General features: G+C 36.1%; 1 protein-coding gene across 3 annotated transcripts in view; it reads right to left on the bottom strand.

Annotated features, from left to right (window-relative positions):
• The window catches only part of ANKS1B (ankyrin repeat and sterile alpha motif domain containing 1B), a 1315261-nt gene that overhangs the window by 1081342 nt on the left and 214608 nt on the right, over positions 1-19311 (bottom strand). For all 3 annotated transcript variants that reach the window (XM_011992230.1, XM_011992227.1, XM_011992229.1), the window contains exon 5: positions 1458-1533. In XM_011992230.1, the coding sequence (XP_011847620.1) occupies positions 1458-1533 (76 nt within the window). The remainder of the gene's footprint in view (positions 1-1457; positions 1534-19311) is intronic.

Raw genomic sequence — 19311 nt, 5'->3', positions numbered from 1 at the left:
TGAGCCACCGCGCCCGGCCAACCCTATGATATCTTTGGGTTATAACTACTTAACTCAATAGCACACTATCACACTGAAAAATGTTATTGATTTAGAATGTGAATTCCTAAAGCATAATGGTCATGTGATTTATATTCTCTGTATAATATGGTAAAAATATTTAGTAGATTACAATCATGTACCATGTAAGTAACATAAGAACAGTCTTAGAACACTTGAATATTCATAGAGTTGAAAAAGGATGATTATTTTGAACTGTTGTCCACACAGAATTTATTCAAATACAAGGTCAAATACTCCATGATATTTATTTATCCTAGATTGTATTTGTCAGTCACATTCATCATCCACTTGATGAGCAAACTTATTGAAGTGTGTAACTAAAACACCTGTTATTACTTTCGTTGTGGAAATATATATTGTATGAAAGAACTTATTTTAACGTAGCAAATAGCTTTCACCGCCCTAAAAATTTTATGAATTTTCCAAACACATAATTGCAAAAAAAAAAAAAAAAAAGCCAATTTACAGGATCTGGTCCCAAATGTTAGTCCATTGTAAGATTATTAAATACATGTTTAAATTTGCATAGGAATGTGTGACCAGCACATATTAATATTTAGGTGGTTTCCTCAAATCATTTGTTGTAACACCACACTGCATGACAAAGTTAAATATAAATGAAACTTTAACTTTGTTAAATTATGTACAAATACAATCACAATACAATAGTCTGCCAAAGTTTTTCATTTTATTTTTTTAGAGGAAAATATACACACTATATTCCATAACATGAAAAATTTCCATCAGTTGTTTACAAGCATGAATTTGTACCCATGCCTTTTGATCTTTAAAACAAATCTGACCTCAATTTTAGTTTTATTTCATTTCAATCAGAAAGTACATGTGAAAATAAATAAGCCAACTTTATCATTCCTTCAAAACACTCCCTTTGAAAGGTTCCCTTTAAAATAAATTTCTGTAGCCTACTAAAAATAGTTACTCAGTTAATGAACTAACTAGAACAATTTACCTTAAGGAGAGGGAGCTCAAATCTCTGTTTACTGTAGTTCACAATATAAAACATAGAAAAACTATTATGTTCTTCAATAAACCAAACAATTGTGACAATTTCTCAAGGATCAATTCCTCTCTCTTACAGAAGGCAGAAATCTTTTTCTTTTGGCAGTTTATCTCTAAAGTACTTAAATGCATAAAATTGTAATAACTAAGAAGTTTGTACTTAAAACATGTATTGCAAAAAGGAAGTTGCACATTGATATCAATGTTATCTAAATACTGAAGCTCAGTTCTACATAATATGAATACATATCTGCATTTTAGAGTAAAGACAAGAGGGTGATTTGTGAAAAAAACTGTGTTATTTTCCTTTGTCTATTCCCAAAATAGAAATGGTATCTGGCAGGATAAGCTCCATGCAGAACCACAATAGTTACCTGTTTCTAACAGAACTCGTACAACATCCACCTTTCCAAACAAAGCTGCTTCATGAAGTGCACTCCCCTTTTCTGTCTGGAAAAAAAAAAAGTAAGAAAAAAGAAAGCACGGTTGTATTTGGAATGCTTACAGGTTTAAAAAAAATGCTCACATTTTATATATTCATACATATTTTCTGTACTCTCAGCCCTCCCTAACAGAAAGGTAACATGGAATAAAGAAGAGATTCTAAAAGAAAAATCCATTGTCTTGGGGATTATAAAACCCCTCTGCTTCTAAATAGAAATTTGGGCCAGGTGCAGCGACTCACGTCTGTAATCCCAACACTTTGGGAGGCTGAGGCAGATGGATCACCTGAGGTCAGGAGTTCGAGACCAGCCTGGCCAACATGGCAAAACCCCATCTTCTCTACTAAAAATACAAAAATTAGCCATGCGTGGTGGTACATGCCTGTAATCCCAGCTACTCAGGAGGCTGAGGCAGGAGAATCGTTTGAACTCAGGAGGCAGAGATTGCAGTGAGCCAAGATCATGCCACTGCACTCCAACCTGGGTGACAGAGTGAGACTCCATTTCAAAAATAAATAAATAAATAAATAAATAAATAAATAGCCATTTGACTTTGTTAACGTTAGTATGTCACCTTCTCTTAGCTTTAGCTCTCCTTAAGTATAAAATAAGAGAAGTAATGCCCACCTCACAAGGCTTTTGTGACTATGCAACAAGCTCATTTAATCAGCATGCATTTATTAAACACCAATTATAGGCCAAGAGTAGCTGAAGGATATTCTGAGGTATGGAAATATCATCCTGGCCCTCATATATTCACATTCTATTTGAAGAGACAGATTTATAAACACAGATGCTCCCTGACTTCCAGTAGGGTTACCTCCTGATAAAGCCACCATAAATTGAGTATCCAATAAGTTGAAAATGCATTTAGGCCAGGCGCAATGGCTCATGCCTATAATCCCAGCACTCTGGGAGGCCAAGGTGGGTGGATCACCTGAAGCCAGGAGTTCAGGACCAGTCTGACCAACATGGTAAAACCCCACCTCTACTAAAAATAGAAAAAAATTAGCCAGACATGGTGGTGGGCACCTGTAATCCCAGCTACTCAGGAGGCTGAGACAGGGGAATTGCTTGAACCAGGAAGGTGGAGGTTGCAGTAAGCTGAGATCGCACCACTGTACTCCAGCCTAGGTGACAGAGTGAGAATCCATCTCAAAAAAAAAAAAAAAAAGAAAAGAAAATGCATTTAAACACACTTAACCTACCAAACATCATAGCCTAGACTAGCCTACTTTAAATATGCTCAGAACACTTACATTAACTTAGAGTTGGGCAAAACCATTTAACACAAAGCCTATTTTATGATAAAGCATTGACTATCTCATATACCGCATATCGCTAGCCTGGGAAAACATCAAGATTCAAAATTTGAAGCATATCAAAATTGCAACAGTTTCACACCATTTTAAAGCTGAGAAATTGTTAAATTAAATCATTGTAAGTTGGGGGCTGTCTGTAAACATTTATGATAAATGAAATCTAAACAATTTAATGTAGCCATAAAAAAGAACAAAATCCTGTCATTCACAGCAACATGGATGGGCCTGGAGAATATTATGTTAAGTGAAATAAGTCAGGAACTGAAGGATAAATACCACATGTTCTCACATATGTGTGAGCTAAAAATGTTGGGCCCATAGAAGTAGAGAGTAATATTATGGTTATGAGAGGCTGGGCAGGGGATCAGGGAGAGAAGGATAGGGTGAATGACTACAAAATTACAGCTATATAGGAGGAAGAAGTCCTAGTATTATTTAGTAGGGTGATGATAGTTAATGATAATGGATTATATATTTTCAATTACTGGAAGAGAGGATTTTTGAATGTTCCCAACACAAAGAAATGACAAATGTTTGAAGTGATAGATATGCTAGTTACCCTGTCATTACATACTATATTTCATGTATTGCAATATCACTCTGTATCCCTAAATATGTACAATTATTACATGCAACTAAAAGTAAAATTAAAAAGCAAAAAAAAAATTTAATGTGGCTTAACAAACCCAGATGATCTTTTCTCCCTGCTTTCCTCTCCATCCCATCCTTTGCCCATCACAACCCTCTTCCAAACCTCATACCCTATGCTCCAGGCATACTGAACTCTTTCATAATCATTTCATATTGCTTTCTTCCACAGGGAGTCTCAAAGGCTGGTCTCTCTGCCTGGCAGGATCTAACTCCTAGCACTCTTAATCTAGCCATATAGATATGCCACTAGTTAATTTTCAGCATGAATAAGAATCACCTGCTGAGATAGTTTAAAAACACATTTCTGGGCCCTATCCCCAGAGTTTCTGATTCGGTAGCCTGAGATTAGGCCCTAGAATTTCCATTTCTAACAAATTCCCCTGTGATTCTGTAGGTCTAAACAGTATGCTTTCAGAACCATGAACACGTACTGTATCTCGAATCTTAGCTTAAAATAATTGCATTTATAAAGACATCCCTGGCCCCTGAAGTTTAGTGTTTTTCCTGGATGTTCCACATTAATCTATATTTTCCTTATCACAGCACTCATAATACCACATTACAATTTTATGTAATTGTCTAGTTCCCATAATAAACTGTAAGTTCAGTGGAAATGTAGGCCACATCTATTTTTTCACCATTGTATCCCCAATGCCTAGCAAAGTACTTTGAAAATACAGATGTTTAGGAATTCTTTTGAGGGCAAAAAGTGGAAGGAGGGAAGAACACAGGATGAAAAACTAGGACATTTTGTGAGTAGTGCAGGATGAGATTGATTCTGCCTTGAGGAAGCTCAAGGAAGATTCCAAAGATGATGTTTTTTCAGCTACACAAATGTTAGTTGTCTCTTTTTTTTTTTTTCATTCTTTTTCTTCTTCTCTCAAGAATCTAACAAGTATCAGTAGGTCATGTGTGTGTGTGTGTGTGTGTGTGTGTGCGTGTTTTCAATTGAATAGTATCAAGGTAGCAATTTTGTCACCCTATACTAAATGTGATCTCTAATGTGGGATTCTAATCTCAACCTGAAATAGAAATATCACTATGAAATAACATACAACGTAAAAACTTTTTTTTTTTTTTTTGAGATGAGTCTTGCTCTGTCGCCCAGGCTGGAGTGCTGTGGCATGATCTCGGCTCACTGCAACCTCCATCTCCCCGGTGCAAGCAATCTTCCTGCCTCAGCTTCCAAAGTAGCTTAGATTAAGGCATGCACCACCATGCCCAGCTAATTTTTGTACGTTTAGTAGAGATGGGGTTTTACTATGTTGACCAGGCTGGTCTTGAACTCCTGACCTCAAATGATCCACCCACGTCAGCCTCCCAAAGTGCTGGGCTCACAGGCATGAGCCACTGCACCTGACCAAAGCTCTTTAATAAAAGTCTATTATATAATTAACCCAATCTAAAGTAGATAAGTACATTATTAAGGAGGTTTGGGGAACACTGAATATCAATGTGATCTGAATGTATCTTCAAAATGGAATGATTGGAATGCACTTGAATTATAATCTGACTGGCATATGTAGATACTGAAAAAATGGAAACAAAAAAATAATTTTTAAATATACAGCACAATTTTGAAGGAAATGAAAAACTGGAAACTGATTCGGCTCTTAAGAAAATATTTCAATGTGGGGCTTGAACATTTTATTTTTTCCCTTCCTTAAAAATACTTCTTGAAATAATCTAATTTTGCTCATTCTCATGCTGTTTTTCAACCAGGCTTCTGATTACTACTTTGATTCCCTTACACTTTTCACAAAATTTTGGACTTGATTTCAGAAAAATCCTTCCTGATATAGCGTGCTTCGGTTCATTCTGAAAACAAACTGAAGAATATTTTAATTCAGGATTGTGAGGGGAAAGAAATAGAATTCCACATAGCCTCAGCGAAAGGGGAGGACAGAAAGTATGAACCCCAGGGGTTAGCTTTGGAACAGGTATTTGTTCCAGGGCATCTGTCAACCCATGCTAGACTAGGGCCTGGACTTTAACCAGCCACTCAAGGTGTGAGTGGCAGTGGGGCAGAAGACAGTCTGAAGTCCAAGCAAGCTGAAAGCTTAGATGAGGGACCCCTGCAAAACTCTAAAACCTCTAAAGAACAACATCCTCAGTGAAAATTAAAACAACAACAACAACACATTGCACAGAAGGGGAAAGGATGTCTAACTAGGTCTTAGTTGTAGATAAGTGAAAAAAGTAAATCCCCCTAAGAATGTCTAACCACAATTCTACACTTATATGGTAAGTTTAAGGCAAAATTGTACAATTTCTATGAACTCCAGATCTTCATCCAAAATGCAGAATCAAGTGGTCCCGGGTTTCTAGTAATACAGGCAGATATAAATGCTTAGAAAAAAGCAGATATAAATCCCCTCTGTAAAAGTACACCTTCAACTCAGGCCTCCAAATATTACAGCAGATGAAGCTCTAAGAAATACAAATTCAAAATTATAAATTATTGAATGTGAAAGGAAACATCCCACCATGAACAAGAATTAGTAAATAAAAATACAAAAGAATAAAACTCACAAAAATTTCATATATTGAAATGGTCAGCTATAGAATATAATATATATGTGATAAATAAGATGAAAGAACTAGAAAAGAATAATTATCAAAATTGACCAGAGGTGACAACGAACCAACTAGCATTCTAGAAATAGAAAATATAATATTTAAAATCAATGGCTTAATAACATATATCTACTGAAAGGGTATTGAACTGGATGATAGTTTTTTTAAGTACATAATTGATAGGGTTTGGCTATGTCCCCACCCAAATCTCATCTTGAATTTTAGTTCCCATAATCTCCATGTGTCATGAAAGGGACCTGGTGGGAGGTAATTTACTCATGGAGGCAGTTACCCTCATGCTGTTCTCACAACAGTGAGTGAGTTTTCACAAGATCTAATGGTTTTATAAGGGGCTTTTCCCCCTTTGGCTCAGCACTTCCTCTTGTCTGCCACCACGCAAGATGTGACTTTGCTCCTCCTTCACCTTACTCCATGATTATGAAGCTTCCCCAGCCATGTGGAACTGTAAGTCAATTAAACCTCTTTCCTTTATAAATTACAACCTCAGGTATGTCTTTATTAGGAGACATACTAATAGGAGACTTAATTAGGAGAACAGACTAATACAATAATGCAATAAAAAAGAATAAGAGATGAAGGACAGAGCAAAATTGCAGAATATAAGCCTACACCATTTGTCTTCCCCACTGGAACACCGAATATTAACAACTATCTGCACACAGAAAAGCACTGTAACAAGAACCAAAAGTCAGGTGAACAATCACAGTATCTGGTTTTAACTTCCTACTGCTGAAACAGACACTGAGGAGGGCGGAAGAGAAAGTCTTCAATCACAGGCGCCACCCCTCTTCCATTCCATGGCAGTGGCCATGCTGCAGATAGAAAATCTGTGCGTTTTAGGAAGGGAGAGGGCAGTGACTGAGGAACTTTACATTGAACTCAGTGCTGCTTTGTAAGAGTGGAAAATAAAGCTGTGTGGGGTTCAGCCAGTGCCCACACATTGAGGGGGCATTTGGACCAGCCCCAGTTAGAAGGGAATCACCCATCCCAGAGGTTGGAATGTGAGTCTCTCAACAAATCTCACCACTACACTGCAGACTGAAGTGCTCTGGGATCCTCAGTAAACTTGAAAGGCAGTCTAGGACACAAGCACTGCAATTCCTAGGCAAATCCTAGTGCTAGGCTGGGCTTAGAGCCAGTAGACAAGGTTGGCACATGACCTCAGGAGACACCAGCAGATAGGGCTAAGGAAGTGCCTATGCCATCCCTCCACCAACCCCAGGCAGTGCAGTTCACAACAACAAAAGTAACTTCTCCCTTCTGTTTAAGGAGAGGAGAGTGAAGAGTAAAGAGGACTTTATCTTGCATCTTAGATACCAGCTCAGCCATAGTAGGACAGGACACTGGGCAGAGTTGTGAAGCCCTAACTCCTGGACATTTCTAGATGTACGTTGGGCTGAAAGGGAACTCACTGCCGTGGAGGAAATAACTCAGTCCTGGCAGGATTCATCATCTGCTGACTAAAGAGCTTTTGGAGCCTAAATAATCAGCAGCAATAACCAGGGAGTATACCATGAGCCTTGTGGTCTGAGAAATGCTGGCTTCAAGGGTCATCCAGCACAGTCCCAGCTGTGGTGGCTAAGGTGAACAACTTCTGTTTGAAAACAGCAGAGGGAAAAGTAAAGGGGCCTTTGCCTTGCACCTAAGGTACTACTTTGGCCACAGTAGGGAAAAACAACCAGGCACATGGAGTCTCTGAGTCCAGGCCTAGGCTCTTGGACAACATTTCTGAATCTGTACTGGACCAGAGACGAGCCTACTACCCTATAGGGTGAGTCTGAGACCTCACAGCATTCATCATAAGCTGATGAAAGAGCCCTTGGGCTTTAAGTAAACACTGGTAGTGACCTAGAAGAACCCTCGTAGACCAAAAGTGGTGGTGGTCACAGGGAGAGGCTCCTGTGCCTGTGGAAAAGGGAAGAAAGAGTAAGAAGGACTTTGTAATGCAGTGTGAATCTCAACTTAGCTGCAGTAAATTAGAACATAAGGTAAACTGCTAAGGTTTTTGACTCTAATCCTTGGCTTCCAGACAGCTACTCTCGACATGTCCAGGGTCTGGGGGAACTCACTGCCCTGAAGATAAGGATACAGTGCCAAGCTGGCTTCAGGTCTGACCCAATGCAATGCTAGTGGTGGTTTCCAAAGGAGTGTTTGCATCACCACACCCCCAGGTACAGGTGGCTCAGCACAGAAAGATAGACTCTGTTTCTTTGGGAGAAAGGAGAAAGAAGAGTATTTGCCTGGTAATACATAGAATTCTTCCAGATCTTATCCAATACGACCAAGGCAGTACCTCTATGAGTCTGCAAAAACCACAGTGTTAGTGGGTTTGGGGCCCAAATTTCCTTCAAATGCCTGGAAAGTCTTCCTAAGAAGGACAGATACAAACAAGCCCAGACTGTTAAGACTACAGTCAATATCTAACTCTTCAATGCACAAATACTGATGAATATCTATAAGCATCAAGACCATCCAAGAAAACATGACCTCACCAAATGAACTACATAAGGCACCAGGGACAAGTTCTGGAGAAAAAATAGATATATGATATTTCAGACAGAGGGTTTAAAATAGCTGTTTTGAGGAAACGCAAAGAAATTCAAGATAACACACAGAAGGAATTCAGAATTCTATCAGATAAATTTAACAAAGAGAATGAAATAATTTTTAAAAATCAAGCAAAAATTCTAGAGTTGAAAATTGCAATTGATGTAGTGAAGAATGCATTAGAGTCTCTTAAGAGCAGAATTAGTCCAGAAGAAAAAATTAATGAGCTTGAAGACAGGTATTTGAAAACACACTCAGAGTCTGCGACCATACCACCCTGAATGCGCCCGATCTCGTCTGAAAACGAGAATCTGAGAAGAGATTCTTTCTTCTCAGAAGAGAGAAAATAAAAAAAGAGAACAGAAAATAAAAAAAGAATACAAAGCAATGAAACCTGCTTTCAAGATCTAGAAAACAGTCTCAAAAGGGCAAATCTAAAAGTTACCGGCCTTAAAGAGGAGGTTGAGAAAGAGTTAAGGGTATAAGGTTTATTCAAAGGGAAAATATTGGAGAACTTCCCAAACCTAAAGAAAGATATTAACATTCAAGGACAAGAAGGTTATAGAGCACCAAGCAGATTTAAACCAAAGAAGACTACTTCAAGGCATTTAAGAATCAAACTCCCAAAGGTCAAAGATAAATAAATAATCCTAAAAGCAGTAAGAGAAAATAAACAAATAACATACAATGGAGCTCCAATATATCTGGCAGCAGACTTTTCAATGGAAATCTTACAGGTCAGGAGAGTGGCATGACATATTTAAAGTGCTGAAAGAAGAAAACTTTTACCCTAAAATGGTATATCTGGCAAAAATATCCTTCAAGCATGAAAGAGAAATAAAGACCTTCCCAGACGAGCAAAATCTGAGAGATTTCATCAACACCAGAGCTGTCTTACAAGAAATGCTAAAGGGAGTTCTTCAATCTGAAAGAAAAGGATGTTAATAAGCAATAAGAAATCATTTGAAGGTGCAAAACTCATTGGTAATAGGCCACAGAAAACCTGGAATAACACTGTAATTATGGTTTGAAAACTACTTTTATCTTAAGTAGAACCATTAAACAATGAACCAAAAATTAATAATGACTACAACAAATTTTCAAGACACAGAGAATGTGTGTCTTGAAAGACATAAGAGAAACAACAAAAAGACATAAAGAGAAACAACAAAAAGTTAAAAAATTGGGTGACAAAGTTAAACTGTATAGTTTTTATTAGTTTTCTTTTTCTGTGTTTGTTTGTTAGTTTATGCAATCAGTGTTGTCATCAGTTTAAAGTAATGGGCTATAAGGCAGTATTTGCAAGCCTCATGGTAGCTTCAAATAAAAAAACATACAATGGGTACACAAAAAAATTAAAAAGCATGAAATTAAAGTCTACTGTCAAAGAAAATCACCTTCACGAAAAGGAAGACAGGAAGAAAGGAAAGAAGGAAGAACAGACTGCCAAGAAAAGAGAGAAATATAACAAAATGACAGGAGTAAGTCCTTACTTATCAACGATAACATTAAATGTATATGGAGTAAACTCTCCAATCAAAAGACACAGAGTGGCTGAATAGATGAAAAAACAAAACCCAATGATCTGATGCCCTCAGGAAGTACATGTTACCTGTAAAGATACACACAGATTAAAAATAAATGGATGTAAAAAGATACTCCATGTCAACAGAAATCAAAAAACCGCAGGAGTAGCTATACATATATTAAGCAGAATAGATTTTAAGACAAAAATTGTAGGAAAAGACAAAGAAGGTCATTATATAATGACAAAGGGGTCAATTCAGCAAGAGGATATTACAATTGTAAATATATATGCACCAAACACTGGAGTACCCAGATATATAAAGCAAATATTATTAGTGCTAAAGAGAAAGATAGACCTACATACAATAATAGCCGGAGACTTCAACTCCCCACTTTCAGCATTGGATAGATTTTCCAGACAGAAAATCAGCAAATAAACATTGGCCTTAATCTGCACTTTAGAAAAAATAGAACATTTTATCTGATGGCTGCAAAATACACATTCTTCTCCTCAGCACATGGATCATTCTCAAGGACAGACTATGTGTTAGGTCACAAAACAAATTTTTAAACATTTTTTAAAGATGAAAAAATATCAAGCATCATCCCCGACCACAGTGGAATAAAACTATAAATCAATAACAAGATAAATTTTGGAAACTATACGAACAGATGAAAATTAAACAATATGCTCCTGAATAAGTGGGTCAATGAAGAAATTAGAAAGAAAATTTTAAAATTCCTTGAAATAAGATCATGGAAACACAGCATACCAAAACCTATGGGATACAGCAAAAGCAGTACTAAGAGGAAACTTTATAGCCATCAGTGCCTACATCAAAAAGGAGGAAAAACTTCAAATAATCTAATAATGCATCTTAAAGAATTTAAAAAGCAAGAGTAAGCTGAATGCAAAATTAAGAGAAGAAAGGAAATAATAAGGATCAGAGTAGACATAAATGAATTTGAAATGATTTAAAAAAAGACAACATATCAATGAAACAAAAAGTTCTTGTTTTTAAAAGAACAACACAATTGACAATCCTTTAGCCAGACTAAGACGAGAGAGAAGACCCAAATAAATGAAATCAGAAATGAAAAAGGAGACATTACAACTAATATCACAGAAATTCAAAGGATCCATTAGTGGCTGATATGAACAACTGTATACCAACAAACTGAAAAATCTAGAAGAAATGGATAAATTCCTAGATACATACAACCTACTAAAATTGAACCATTAAGAATTCCAAAGCCTGAACAGACCAATAACAAGTAACAAGATCGAAGCCATAATAAAAAGTCTCCCAGTAAAGAAAACTGCAGGACAGATGACTCTGCTGATGAATTCTACCAAACATTTAAAACACTAATACCAATCCTACTCAAACTGTTCTGAAAAACAGAGGAAGATGGAATACTTACAAACCCATTCTACAAGACCAGTATTAATCTGATACTAAACCCAAAGACACATCAAAAAAAAGAAAACTATAGACCAATATCTCTAATTGCTATTGATGTAAAAATCCTTAACAAAACATAAGCAAACCAAATTCAACAACAAAGTAAGATTTATCCCTGCGATGCAAGGATGGTTCAACATATGCAAATTAATCAATGTGATACTCTGTATCAACAGAATGAAGGACAAAAAACATGATCATTTCAACTAACACTGAAAACATATTTGATGAAGTCCAACATCCCTTCCTAATTAAAATAAAATACTCAAAACACCTCAATGTAATAAAAGCCATATATGACAGACTCACAGCTAGTACCATACTGCATGGGGGAAAACCAAAAGCCTTTCCTCTAAGATCTGGAATACAACAAGAATGCCCACTTTCACCACTGTTACTCAAAATAGAACCGGAAATCCTAGCTAGAGTAATTAAACAAGAGAAAGACATAAAGGGGATCCAAATTGGAAAAGAAGAAGTCAAATTATCCTTGTTTGCAGATAATACAATCTTATATTTGGAAAAACCTAAAGACTCCACTGAAAAACTATTAGAACTGATAAACAAATGTAGCAATGTTGCAGGATACAAAATTAACATACAAAAATCAGCAGCATTTCTATATGCCAACAGTAAACAATGTGAAAAAGAAAATTTTAAAAATCCCATTTACAGTAGCCACACATAAAACTAAACATCTAGGAATTAATCAAAGAAGTGAAAAATCTCTACAATGAAAACTGTAAAATACTGATGAAAGGGATTGAAGAGGGCACCAAAAATGGAAAGATATTCCATGTTCATGAACTGGAAGAATCAATATTGTTAAAATGTCCAAACTAACCAAAGCAATCTACAGATTCAATGCAATACCTATCAAAATACCAATGACATTTTTCACAGAATGGAAAAACAATCCCAATATTTATACAGAATCACCAAAGACCCAGAATAGCCAAAGCAGACCTGAGCAAAAAGAATAAAACTGAAGGAATAATATTACGTGACTTCAAATTATACTACAGAGCTATAGTAACCAAATCAGAATGGTACTGGCATAAAATCAGACACATAGACCAATGGAACAAAATAGAAAATCTAGAAAAAAATCCACACACCTACAGTGAACTCATTTTTGACAAAAGAGCCAAGAACATACACTGGTAAAAAGACAGTCTCAATAAATGGTGCTGGTAAAACTGAATATCCATATGCAGAACAATGAAACTAGACTCCTACCTCTCACAATATACAAAACTCAAATCAAAATGGATTAAAGATTTAAATCTAAGACTTCAAACTCTGAAACCACTACAGAAAAACTTTGAGAAAAATCTCCAGGACATTAGTCTCAGCAAAGATTTCTTGAGTAATACTCCACAAGCACAAAGAACCAAAGTAAAAATGGACAAATGAGATCATATCAAGTTAAAAAGCTTCTGCACAGCAAAAGAAACAATCAACAAAGTGAAGAGACAACCCACAGAATGGGAGAAAATATTTGCAAACTACTCATCTGACAAGGGATTAATAACCAGAATATATAAGGAACAAAAAAACTTTATAGGAAAACATCTAGTAATCCAATTGAAATACTGGCAAAACATTTGAATAGACATTTCTCAAAAGAAGACACACAAATGGCAAACAGCTATATGAAAAGGTGCTCAGCATCATTGATCATCAGAGAAATGCAAATTAAAACTACAATGAAATGTCACCTCACCCCAGTTAAAATGGCTTTTATCCAAATGTTAAGCAATAACAAATGCTGGTGAGGATATGAAAACAAGGGAATCCTCATATACTGTAGGTGGGAATGTAAATTAGTACAACCACTATGAAGAACAGTTTGGAGGTTCCTCAAGAAACTAAAATTAGAGCTACCAAATGATCCAGCAATCCCACAGCTGGATACCTACCCCAAAGAAAGGAAATCAGTATTTTGAAGAGATATTTACAATCTCATGTTTGTTGTGGCACTCTTCACAATAGCCAAGATTTGGAAGCAACCTAAGTGTCCATCAACAGAAGAAAGGATAAAGAAAATGTGGTATACACACACACACACACATTTTCTTGGAGTACTATACAGCCACACAAAAAGAATAAGATTCTGTCATTTGCAACAACATGGATGGAACTGGAAATCATTACATTAAGTGAAATAAGCCAGGCTCAGACACACAAACATCACATGTTCTCAGTTGTTTGTGGGATCTAAAAATCAAAACAATTGAACTCATAGAGATAAAGAAGGATGGTTACCAGAGGCTGGGAAGGGTAATGGGGGCACAGAGGTTAGAGGGAGGTGGGAATGGTTAAATGGTACAAAAAATAGAAAGAATGAATAAGACCTAGTATTTGATAGCACACAGGGGCACTATGATCAATAAGTATTCAACTGTACATTTAAAAATAAAACAATAAAATTGTTTGTAACACAAAAGATAAATGCTTGAGGGGATGGATACTCAATTTCCCATGATGTGAGTATTGTACATTGCATACGTGTACCAAAATATCTCATGTACCCCATAAATATACACACCCACTATGTACCCACAAAAATTTTACATTTAAAATTTTTTAAACGGTTACAGAAACAAATAAGCAAAGAAGGTAAAAAAGAAATATGAGATAGAAAATATGAAAGACGGAATAAAATAAGAGGATTCAATATATGTCTAATCAGAGTTTTAGAAGAAGAAAATAGAGGTAAATAATAGTCAATGGCTAAGAACTTTACATAATTGATAAGACACTAAGTTCCAGGACCAACAAGAAAGATAAATGAAAAGAATACATCCTGGACATATCACAGTAAAACTACAAAACTACTAAGATAATAACTTTAAAACACCCTGAGGGAAAAAAATGCCTAAAAAGAAGTAATAATTATATCAATAGCTGACTTCTCAACAAAAATATAGTCAGAAGAAAGTATAATGCCTTCATGTGACAAGAGAAAAAAAACTATCAGCCTAGCATTCTACATTTAGCCAAACTACCTTCTAAGAATGAGAGTAAAATAAAAACATTTTCAGACAGACTAAAAATGAATGGTTACTTAAGACTCTTACTGAAAGAACTTCTATAGGATATAATTCAGAAAAGGAACTGAGATGCAAGAAGTAATGATAAATAAAGAGAACAGTTAATATGAGGCTAAATCTAAACAAATATTTAAAAATATAGTTGTGTCTACTTTCGGCACTGATTTGGTTTCCCAGGTACTTTGATAAAGGATGATGCACACTGTAGACACTGAAAGGGTCCCACCTTATATACAGGGAATAGATTCCAAGCATCCCAGTGGATGTCTAAGACCAAGGATAGTGCTGAACCCGAATGTCATCCATCAGAATTCATTTCTGTTCATGTCTTCCATCAACAAATTTAAGGCCTTTTCCATCTTAACTAAGCACTTACCGTGCACTATAGCTGTAACTTCTGCAGTTTGAGGCGCAACAGCAAAACTAGTACAAATTTCTTTTTCTTTCTTCTCAACTTCAGATAGAGGATTCATTCTTACCATAGATCTTAGCAACCTCTGCGTACAAGTTTTTCTTTTCTTTAGTAGGTCAAGAACTTTCACCTTTTCACTTAGAGGAAGCACTTCACAGCTTCTCTTTGGAATATTCAAATTGTCAGCATCACTACTCTTGTGCTTTGGGGCCATTATTAAGTAAAATATGGGTGACTTGAACCCAAGCAGTGCAATACCAGAACAGTAGATCTGATAACCAAGAGGGCTACCAATAGGCGAGTAGTGTCTACAGCACAGAGATGCTGGACAAAGGGATGATTCATGTCCCAGGCAGGACAAAGTACGATGGTGAGAGGTTTCATCATGCTACTCAGAATAGCATGCAATTTAAAACTTATAAGTTATTTCTATAATTGTCCATTTAATGTTTTCAGACCGTGGTTGACTGCAAGCATCTGAAACTACAGAAAACTAAACCTCAGATAAAGGTTGGATGGGTGGCAGGGGGTGGGGGGAATTATTATATTCCAGACAATGAAAATACATAATCTCCACCATAAATCAACAAATCTCTTTCTGCAAAAAGCAGATGTAGCAAACCTGGGTTTCAGTGGCAGCGTGGCTTTTAATAGCTTGGGAAAATCACTTAATATCTCTGAAAATTCATATATCCTATGAGAAAAATATTAAAAACCTAACAGATACATCCATGTTGTGTGAGAAAAATTAAAAATAAAACACAAATTTTAAAAACCTAATACAGTTATTAGGAAGGTTAAATAAGATAAACATACAACAAATAAGATTTTTTAAGTGTTTTATTAAACTATAAAGTAATGACAAGTATTATCAATAATATTTCTATTAAAAAAGCAATTAGAAAACCTATTTTTAAAAGTAACCTCAATTATGTTAATATTAATTACATACATGTATATCCTTTACATTATTCCAAGATAAAAATGCTATGTTAAGTAGAACTAATGTTTTCATACAATAAGAAGACACAGAATTCTTCAATAAAAATAGAAAAGGTTAGTAGATGATAAACATATTTTTAGCCTGTAAAAATGAATCCATTTTTACAAATTCAAGGTTGTTGTAATTAGCTTCTTTGGTAAGAGAACACGAGAACTGTCAAATGGAATGGATTGGTCTCATAATTCTAAGGTAAACAGTGGTACCAAGAACTATTTACTGCTATCACAATGTTATCACATAGTGTACAGAATTTAAATATGTCAAACCCATGGACTTTTCAAAATATAGATTAATTATGTAATAATTTCCTTCTTTTCATCAGAGATCAGAAAAATTTAAGAATATTTTGCCAAGGTGTAAAGAATTAAAAAAAAAAAATGTGCCCTGTGGCTTATCACACCCTAGACAGAGTCCGTGTCTAATTGTCTAATATTCTCACTAAAATGAGCACTATTCTGTACATCCCAGCATTCTGCCCCAAATCTGCAACCCATAACCGGTCAGACCTTGAAAAATTCTATTCTTGTGAAATATTTAGTCCAAAACATTTTATAAGAAAGTAGAAAGTCTACAAAAAAACAACATTCAACTACGTGAACCCAACGGCTCCTATCCCTGGAGATTTCAGTCCTGCTTTTCTTACGGATCGAAATTCTCCATTTTATTTAAAGTAATCATTTTAAACAAACAAAATTTCCAAAATAGATAATCATGCAGTTTATAACACAGTGACATTTCAAAACTTATCCAGTAACCACACATAAAGCACTCATAACATCTCAGCACCTTTTAGGGGGGAAAAAAGACAAACTTCTGAACACAGTGATGAAAACAGCTGTGCAAAAAGTACTGAAAGGATATATATGTTAACATCAATAACTGAATTGTTGATGAAAGCAAAAGAAATTCTCTCATTGATTAGAAACGTCTATTAAAGTCAAGCCTCGGTAGCACCAAAGCTGAGAAAAACAAGATAAGTCGCAGGAAAAAGGGAGAGAAGATGACGTTCATGTTTACAGCCCTGGGTTTCAGTTTCCCTTCTTTTTGGCGTTATATATTTCTGTGACTTCCATGGAAGCTCAGTTGTGCATTTAAAGGGATGTTTGTTATATTTTATCCAAAACTTAGGTTTTAAAGTCATTTTTAGGTTGTTTTAAAGTCGTTTTTAGGTTATCTATTCTACCAGAGTGCCAAAACAGCAGATGGAAAAGGGAGGCAAAGATGTCAGAGCTTAGCTGCACTGGTTCCCCCTTCCAAATTTAGCACTCCAACCATAATCCTCCTGAAGCCTGCAAAAGAGAATGACGAGATAAAGGAAGACCAATTCTTGATTAAAGGAGAAAATAAAGATAACACTGATGATAAGCAATAAAGCAATAAAGATTGTGGTGACGATCAGTACAGAAAATAGCACAGATAGCATAAAACTGTGAGAAGTAAGACCCACAACTACTGTGACAACTGGTGAATACAGATAACCTTACTGGAGATGAAGAAAAAACAACTAGAATGGCATTTAACTCAGAAGTAAAATTCCCTAGTACCCTGTTTGGTACTTAGCCATGTGGGCACCTCTTGGAATGAAAAAAAAAAAAAAAAATCTTAAAAGATAACAACCTCAACTTAGCATTTGTCAACAAACATATGATGTCTGAACAAGTTGGAAGGCAGCAGTTCTTTTGCATTAGCTAGATCATATCTAGAGGAGTAGGTTCAACTGTGGGTATCTAACTTTTAGGACCAATGACAGAATACAATGTGTCCAGAGAAGAGAGTGCCAAAGAATAAAGGACCCAGAAAAACATCGTGTCAAGAATAAAGGTTATAAGGATGTTTAAACTGGGAGGAAAATGGCATGAGAGAAATAGGGCATGTCTTCAAATAATTAAGAATACCATTGTTCCTATTCAAAAGAAGAAACCTCCCTCTATTAAACTGGGGACTTCAAGTCTTGGTCTTTACTCATTCTCTCTTCCTTCACTTCATATCAAAGGAATCATCCTTCTCTTCATTAACACTAATTCTCCACTTGTTCTCTTTATTCTACCACTTTCTGTTTCTTCTTGAATTTTGATCATCTCTGCCTCTTGCATCTTCAAGGCACTCTTTCTCCATACACATATACACCGTTCTATTATTTAAAAACAAAACAAACAACCAAAGAAACTTCCTGTGAACCTGCTTTCACTTCAAGCTTCTATCCCCTATCTTACTTTTCTTTATTCCACACTTTATGAAGAGTCATCTTCCCTCTTTTAGGCACAATTTTTGCCTAGTTTCATTCCTGCTGTATCCTCTGGCACATAGTAGGCACTCAATAAATATATGATAAATGAATTGATTACATGAAATTGTGCTGTCTTGGCATTCCCCTCATAACTGCTTCTTTACAGACCTCTTTTTCCGGAAACTCCCTGAATATTCTTTAATCAGCCTCTTCTCTCTCCCTACATTCTGTTTCTTGTAAGCCCTTCTATCTCATGGCTTCATCTCTTACTCCTCTGAGGCTAGCCTCTTAGAAAATTAGCCCCATTTAAGGAGCACATCCAAAGAGAGACCTCTCTGACCCTTCCGTTTCAATCACAGTACCCAATTTGTTTCCATTATAGCATTCGCTGCAATTTGTCATTTTTATGTGGTTTATGTGCTTATGTTCTGTCATCCCTACTAGTCTATAACTCCATGACAGCAGGAAACAAATTTTCTTCCTCCTGGAGCATAGTGCCTGGTAGCATGGCATGAGAAGGCAGGAGGGGCTAGGGTATCCTGACAGGGAAGCCAGGGTTCAGTTAAAAGTTTAAGAAAGGGAATTGCTTAGGTAGTGAGTAAGATAAGTAAAGAAAGGCCTCCCTACTAAGGTGACATTGGAGAAGACACCTGAGGAAAGTAGGGGGAAGAAAGGCATAAGGGTTAGTAAGGCAGAGGCCTGGAGGTAGGAGTGTACATAATGTGTCCCAACAAGAACAACAAGGTCACTGTGGATGAAGCTAAGTGAAGAAGGGCAAAGAAGAGTAGGTGGTAGCTTTAGAGAGACAGTGAAACTAAGTAATATAAAACCCTATCAGACACTATAAGGACTCTGGCTTTTGCTCTGAATGAAACGGAAAACCAATAGAAGTGTTTTTGAGCAGGAAAATGAAATTACCTGACTGAATGGGATCACTTCTGGCTGTTTGGCTGAAAATAGACTGAAGGGAGTATGT

This window comes from Mandrillus leucophaeus, unplaced genomic scaffold (assembly GCF_000951045.1).
Source record: "Mandrillus leucophaeus isolate KB7577 unplaced genomic scaffold, Mleu.le_1.0 Scaffold408, whole genome shotgun sequence".
Lineage (NCBI taxonomy): Eukaryota > Metazoa > Chordata > Mammalia > Primates > Cercopithecidae > Mandrillus > Mandrillus leucophaeus.
Note: the sequence above shows the minus strand (reverse complement) of the source record. Positions and strands in the feature narration are given on the sequence as shown.